At 43.3% G+C, this 8,073-nt stretch overlaps 1 protein-coding gene across 1 annotated transcript; it reads right to left on the bottom strand.

Annotated features, from left to right (window-relative positions):
* Positions 1-554: 554 nt before the first annotated feature.
* TASL (TLR adaptor interacting with endolysosomal SLC15A4) lies at positions 555-3,166 on the bottom strand. Its single transcript, XM_068155294.1, has one exon. It carries the CDS (start codon positions 3,164-3,166, stop codon positions 2,285-2,287), a length of 882 nt encoding a protein of 293 aa, XP_068011395.1. The 3' UTR covers positions 555-2,284.
* Positions 3,167-8,073: the final 4,907 nt, after the last annotated feature.

Below are 8,073 nucleotides of genomic sequence, written 5' to 3' on the forward strand. Positions count from 1 at the left end.
CTGAGAGACCTGAGGCTGTTTAGTCTTGAGAAGTCTGAGAGGGGATCTGATCAATGTCTATAAATATCTGAGGTGTGGGTGCCATGTGGATGGGACCCATCTCTTTTTGGTGGTGCACAGTAATAAGACAAGGAATAATGGATGCAAACTTGAATGTAGAAGGTTTCACTTCAGCATGAGGAGAAACTTCTTTGTAGTGAGGGTGACAGAGCGCTGGAACAGGCTGCCCAGAGAGATTGTGGAGTCTTCTTCTCTGGAGACTTTCAAAACCTGCCTGGATGTATTCCTGTGCAGACTACCCTAGCTGATCCTGCTTTTGGCAGAGGGGGATGGACCCAGTGATCTCTGGAGGTCCCTTCCAAGCTCTAAGATTCTGTGATTTTGTGAAATCTCTAGAAAGACAGCAGCAATAGAACAAACTGACATGTTTAGCACTTTACGTTTGTTTTGAGAGATACAGACAGGCATGCTTACATTACAAAGGAAAAGAGCACAAAGGCCAAAATGACACTGGAACCGAAAAAGGTTAAAACATTTAATGACTATTTATTATAAATTAGTATTTATGGTATACTGATAATTAGAAACTCAGTGAATGCTGGGTTTGCATTGACAGCGTTCTCTCTTTTACAGACTCAAAGTAGGTCACCTTCCTTGCCACAACATAGCTCATTCTTTTTTTTCCCTTCTTTTTTAAACTTTTCTGAAATTTTACATAACAAAACAAAACCAAAAAGCCACAAAACAAAACAAACAAGAAACCAACAACAACAAAAACCCCCACCCTTCCCATTAGAAATACACAAAGTTCAAATGACGTCAACCTATGATACACAGCAATGATCCTAGCAAAAGAAGTGGTTAGCCACAGCTGCTGAGCTGTCTGTTTCAGCCTTCTTTCTGCATTCAAAGGATCCATTCACACGAATCAAATGGGTTTTGGATTAGCCCTTTTTTTGCCTTCTTAACAAAGGTGAATGCTTCTTCCTCTTCCCCTTTTCCTTTTTGTTATTGTTGCTGTCCTTACACAACCTCTGCAGGGCTGCAGGTCTGTAAGCAGCTGGTAAAGGTGGTGTCCGTCTGTGATTACAGTCCCTGGTGTCCATTGTAATAGTTCAGTTCAGTGGAAAACACACACACTTCTGCTGACAAAGTCTCTTTGGAAACAGAGATTGTGCTTCACAAAAAGGGATGGTAGCTTGTGAACTGGAAGATACTAGTTAAATAAATTAAGGTTAGCATAGAAGAAAATGTGCCTAGTCCTTAATATGTTGAATAACAAAGTACAAACTCTTCTGTGAGAGGTGTCATAAGTAAAGCGATTTGAAACAGGGAGATGAACTAGATGACATCCTAAAGAACAGGCTGAGGAAGCTGGGGTTGCTTAGTCTGGAGAATAGAAGATCTCAGTGAGACCTTATAACAATCTTCCAGTACCTGTAGGTGGCCTAGGATGGAGAGAGACTGTTTAGAAAGGCCTGTAGTGATAGGATGAGGGACAATGGCTTCAAACTAGACAAAAGTAGATTTAGATTGGATGTTAGGAACAAGTTCTTTACCATGAGGGTAGCAGAACACTGGAACAGGTTGCCCAAGGAGGTAGTTGAGGCCCCATCCCTGAAGATCACAGAATCACAGAATGTTAGAGGTTGGAAGGGACCTCCCAAGATCATTGAGTCCAACCCCTCTGCCAAAAGCAGGATCACCTAGGGTAGTCCTCAAGGCGAGGCTTGACAAGGCTCTGAGCAGCCTAATCTAGTGGGGGATGCCCCTGCTTACTGCAGAGGGAGTTGGACTAGATGACCTTTGGAGGTGCCTTCCAACCCAAACCATCCTATGATTCTAAATACTGTGCTTCTCTGGCTTTCCCTTGTGCTTGCGTGGGTGTAAGCTTCACTTCACACAGGTCCAGGGGTAGAATGGCAGACTTCAGACAGAGGAAAGTTGAAATGATATGTCAAGCACATGGGGAGGAAAGTGAACACAGAAACACCTGAAAGACCATCGTATACCCTTAGTCATTTTTGCCACAAAACTTTTTAATGTCTGAGGCTTACTCAACTAAGCCTTTAGGAATAAAACTTCTTAAAAAAAAAACCAAACCAGATTAATCATCTGGTCCACAGTAGAGGATGCACAGCACAGGTATTTTTATTTATTTAATCTTCACTAGCAGGTTTCATTTCAGTGGCAAATGCATTTTTATGAAGCAGAGAATTGTCTTAAGAAACTGAAATTTCACTTTGTAGAACATAAAAGCTTTCTAATGGCAGACATTCAAATACTATAAATTAGTGTGGCTATACTGGGAAATGTGCAGGCTAGGTGTGCTAATTTCTGAAGATATTTTTTCACTGGCTATTCGTAAGAAGCAGCTAATGACAATGTCTTTGGCCTTAGTGGTCTCCATATTCTTCTCCCGTGATATCTGCATACTGATTTGATCTACATTAGCCATTATCAGCTCTGAGGCCAAGATCTGGGAAGGGGATGCCCTGTTCGCTGTGCTATCCATGATGTACTGCTTGTATAGCTCCACCAGCTTCTGTTCAAGGTAGTCGTTCAGGGCTGAGTCAGAGAGGGGCTGCTGGTGAGGCACTAAGCTTGCCAGCCGCCAGCAGGAGGAGTAGCCTTGGACCTGCTTGAGGCTGCTGTCACGGGAAGCGGGGGGAATCCGCACCGATTCCGTGGGAGGAGGGATCTCTGAGGACTCCAAGAAAGGGCCTATGCCACTGTCACAGGTAAAATCTGTCGTGACAGAGCTAATCGGCACGACGTAGTCCCCAGCAATGTGCAAATCGTTGTAGTTCTTGCAAATGCTTTTGCAGGAAGGTGGAACCAGGTAGGTGTCCTTTCTTGTCAGCCTCTCGCAGGCATGCATGGCTGGAGACGGCTGCCCTGGGGCCGTGGGGTGCTGGGTAGGCTGGAGGAGATTATCCTTCTGCTTTCTGCTGTGCTTGCTACCTCTAGAGCAGACTGAGGAAATGCACTTGCTAGCAGATCTGCATCTCTGAAGGAGGCTTTTTCCTTGTGCTTCATCCATGGAAGAACAATTAATGGACCTCATTTCATAAACCGCTTCCTCACCTGAACTCTTGCTGCAGAGCTCAGGGTTCAGGTCTTCACAAAGGTAGGCAATTCTGTAAAGGTAACCTTCTGACAGCATCCTTCACCAAAGGAAAAGCACCACCAGCAGGCAGAAAAATGACAAGAAGAAACCATTAGTTCATTAGAAACTGAACGAGTGGTTATTACACTTGCCAGCTGGACTAGATGACCTTTGGAGGCCCTTTCCAACCCAGTCCATTCTGTGATCTCTGTCTTTCTAGAGGACTTGAGTCAATGAGTGAAGTGATTGTCTAACTCTCCCTGTTGTGCTGTTAACTCAATCATACCAAAGCGCATTCTGTATAACATAGCATTTGACACATCCAATACAGCCAGCATGTGAATTGGGAAGAGATGACCAAGAAGTGGTTTGTTTCACTAACAGTTGCTGTAATAACTTACACACTCAAATATGTGCATTTTTGCCTTTGACTTCATTCAGAAGCCAAGGGGTTTCCCCTTTTCTCTCATATACTTTGAAGCAAGTTCTGTTGTGTGTGGTTTGTCAGCTGCCTCTGAACCACATTGATTTGAGACTCATATTGAGAGTACCACCTTCTGTTCCAGACTAATCAATGACTTTATGTATGGTTATTTTTTCATAAAAAAAAAAAAAATAAACCAAAAATCTCAGATCATTACATTAGTACTTTGCACTTCTGCATGCCAAGCAGAATGGAATTAGTTGTCTGTAACTTTCAGACATGAAAATGCTAGTGGCAAAAGCAAGGTTTTTTGGAGGCCTGTTTTAGACACCCAAGTCAAAACAAGATGAAGGACGCCCTAGATTTGCTTATCACTCTCCAGTTAGTATAAAATGATCTTAAACTACCTCAGATGTAGAAACCTGCAGTGTACTTTTGAAAAGACTAATTTCAGTGCAATGCATAGACAAGTGCACATCTCAGGAGTACTCAAGCTCCTTCACTGTTGCATTAGTTGTGAATACCACCAGCTCTGAAATCAGTTTTCATTCTACAAAAGCACAATCAGGTTCCAGCAGTGACTCATGTTCTCCACTCTCCAAGAAGGCAGCCCAGTCTCAGGAGCTGCATAAACATGTTAGTAATGAAAGAAAGGACCTGCTAGGAAGGACATACATGGCATCTGCACATTAGTAAAAGTTATGCTCAAGATTCAGCAGCTCCACTACTATATAATTGCCCTTAACTCCACCTCTGCGTGTATTTTGTTTTTTCACAGATGTCAAGGAGACCACCAAAGTGAAAGACGTCCTGGAAAAACTGTGTGGTCCAGCAAAGAGCAAGAAAATTTCCACAGAATCACGGAATACATCCATTTGGAAGAGACATCAATGATCATCCAGCCCAACCCTTGACAGCACTGAAGGGTCAGAACTAAACCATGTCCCTAAGCACCAAGTCCACACACTGCTTAAACATCTTCAGGGATGGTGTCTCCATCACTGTCCTGGGCAGACCATTCCAATGTTTGAGAACCCTCTCTATCAATAAATATCTCCTAATATCCATCTGAATCTCCCCTGGCACAACCTGTAGCCATTTCCTCTGGTCCTGTCACTTGCCACCAAGAAGAGGCTACCCCCTCCTGCTCCAGCATCCCTTCAGATGGTTGTAGAGAGCAATGAGGTCTCCCCTGAGCCTCCTCTTCTCCAGACTGAACAACCCCAGCTCCCTCCAATGATCCTCATGGGTCATGTCTTCCAATTTTAAGTAAGAATAAGTTTGTTGCTTTTTTTCTTGCTACAGTACAAAATGTCTGTGTGATAGAGGAACAAATAACTTGCCTTTCATAGACTCATAGAATTGTTAGGGTTGGAAGGGATCTCAAGGATCATCCAGTTCCAACCCCCCTGCCATGGCCACGGCCACCTCACACTAGATCAGGTTGCTCACAGCCACATCCAGCCTGGCCTTAAAAACCTCCAGGGATGGGACTTCCACCACTGGGCAACCTGTTCCAGTGTCTCACCACCCTCATGGGAAAGAACTTCTTCCTAACATCCAATCTGAATCTACCCATTTCTATTTTTGTACCATTCCCTGTAGTCCTATTACTACCTGACACCCTAAAAAGTCCCTCTCCAGCTTTCTTGTAAGCCCCCTTGAGATAATAGGATATCTTTACTAGTGAATACCTTTCTTCATTTACTGTTTGATCCAACTGTATAATTTTCATTCTTAAAAGATACTGCTTCTGCAGATGGTAACATATGTCCCTGTTATTTGACAGTTTGCCTGCCTATTTCAAAGCCCCCGCTGTGACAGAGCACCATAACAGGAACATCTTCGCACAAATTGTGAACTGGGAGGTGGCATCTCTCTGGCACACCCTGCAGTACCCCACGCTGTTCTTGGCTGCTCAAAACAAGCGAAAGGACTCTCATTTCTTAGTAAAGTATTTCGTGTGTCACAGTTGCTGCTGCAAAATGCTGCACCAATAATAAATGCTGGCTAGATCCTGTCTCAGAATGGATACAGATCTTGTGAAGATCTGTATGAAGATCTTATGCAGAGCAACTGAGGGGGCTGGGGCTGTTTAGTTTGGAGAAGAGGAGTCTGAGGGGAGACCTCATTGCTCTCTACAAGTACCTGAAAAGATGTAGAAAGGCTGGTGCTGGTCTCTTCTCACAGGTAATTAGTGATAGAACAAGATGGAATGGCCTCAAGCTACAACTGGACATTAGGGGGAAAAAAAATTCACAGCAAGAGTGGTCAGGCATTGGAATGTGCTGCCCAGAGAGGTGGTTGAGTCACCAGTCCTGGATGTGTTTAAAGGTGGTTTGGATGTGTTGCTTGGTGATATGGTTTAGGGGTGCACCTTGTAGAGTAGGGTTATTGGCTGGACTTGGTGATCCTGAGGGTCTTTTCCAACCTGAATTTTTCTGTGATTCTGTGATTTTCTGTGAAGATGTTAGGAAGGAGATAGCATGAGACTAGACTTTCCTCAGGCAGGGTTGAAAAACACTTCCACACTAGGATTCCTTCAGAAGGAAACATTCACAGAAATTAAATGTTTCCAAACACTTGCTTTGGTGACCCTAGATCCTTTCTTCTTCTGCCAGCCATATGAGATTTTCCACAGGCAGGTAATATTTAGTGAGAAGGAAAATAATCATGTTTGGCATTCTTTGCAGTATGCTGCTGCTGTCTTGCTTTAGGTTCTAGCTGTCATTAAGGTGCCACCTCAGAAATCTTAACCAATTGCTACAGCTACTCAGGTTATCAACTCATCCTCCTCCCTATCCTGCTTCTGTTTCCCCATTTCATGGTGCAAAATCTGTTCTAGCACCCATCCATCCATAGCCCAGATGGTTTATTGCAAAGTTACCACTAACCAGCTATCATGCATCTGGAATTGCTATATACTTATTCCTATGCTTATTTTTAACGTGAGTTCTGAGAACTAAGGGGAAATATAACATGTGGCCTGTTCACTGCTCAACCAAGGCACGCAAAGCCAGTGGTGTTTAGGTAGCATGTGACACTTCTGTCTTTCCTACTACCCAGATGTGTGTTGTTTCTGTTATAAAGTTATACATTAGGGAAATGAAACTATTGGTTTCATTTCTTTACACTGCATTCTGCAAGTGTAAAACTCTTTTAAGAGTTCTACAGCACAGCATCTGAGACAGGAATGGAAACAAAAGAACTGGCAGATTCAGAAAGATTAGGCTCAGGAGTTGTGTGTTTTGCTGAATGAGTTTGCTGAATGAGTTGCAAGCTTGCCCTCTGAATTTGGCAAGGGCTGTGGCATTAATCTGACTATTCCCAGCTCCACGAGGAAATCTGATTCAAGTTTTGGTATGCAGCGTTGAAAGCCTGAGTGCAAAAGAGATATGCATGTGTACATATGGTCCTCATTACTGACAGAATATATACCCCTGTCAAGATGGTATTCCATCACTACCAATGGCTGCTCACACACTTGGGTCACCTTTAACTTTTGCATTTTACATCTTGATAAGGGTGACAATTTTCATTAATTCTCCTCTTCTGTGCCCCTTCTCTTCATCACCTTTCCACACCACCAGGATTCCAATTGCACAGGAACTATGTGTAATATCTTTCAATATTTTGGGTTTCACGCTCCCTAAATTCTGCTTTCACTTCCTTCTCCCTGAAAATACCTGCATGACATCCATTGCACAAGGAAGAACAGTCCCTTTTACAATCCTGATCTGACATATTTTGCATGACAGAGACGAACACAGAGATTTTTCCATGTGTAGCTACTGTCCTGGCAATGGGAGCTGACTATATTTTATCTAAGCCTAGTGGAGACAGAGAGAGAAGACTGTCTGGCTTACACTCTCTTTTCTAGCTGACATAGTCTTTATTACTGTCAGATGATCTTAGAAACTCATATGTCTTGCCTGGGGTTTTTGTTCAGTAGCTCAGCAGATGAAAAGCCTAAAGGCAGGATGAATGTTTAAAGCCATGTGGAGAATCCAGAGGTATTGCCAGTATTTTCTGAGTAGCAGCAAATTTGCTGGGTTATAAGGTTTGAGATGGTGCCAATGTTTGCATAAAGGCTTCAGATTAGAGCCTGGAAGCAGGCAAATAGAACAGAAGTTCTTGGCTCGGGTTAAGCAAAACACTTAAGGAAAGCCTGAGAAGTATACACAAAGAGATATGATAAATTGTGCCCTATATAAAAACCTGAGCAAGATGAAAAGTTGCTGGGGGAGAACAGAAAGAATGTGGTGCCAGCTGGAATCACAGCTCAGTGGGGAAAGGGACATTCTTTTGCATTGCAAAAGCAGGGGATGGAAACTCATAGAAAAGACAAGCTGGTTTTGAGTATGTCTGGCTTTCAGATCCCAAAGCATGGCTCTGAATGGCACTAAAGCTGTGCTGTTAGGGGTGGGAGTTCAAGTTTTATGACAATTTTATACCTTCACCTGACTCCCCTAGATGGGACTCCAGATGACAGTCTCCCTGTCTCAAGGGAGCTCAAATCCTGTGGATCCATCTGTAGTAT

Source organism: Melanerpes formicivorus, unplaced genomic scaffold, assembly GCF_026170545.1.
Source record: "Melanerpes formicivorus ecotype bairdi unplaced genomic scaffold, bMelFor1.0.p_v2 SCAF_30, whole genome shotgun sequence".
NCBI lineage: Eukaryota > Metazoa > Chordata > Aves > Piciformes > Picidae > Melanerpes > Melanerpes formicivorus.

Bases quoted from the DNA above. Each gene is read 5' to 3' on its own strand.
- TASL (XM_068155294.1), bottom strand. From the start codon at position 3,166: ATGCTGTCAGAAGGTTACCTTTACAGAATTGCCTACCTTTGTGAAGAC.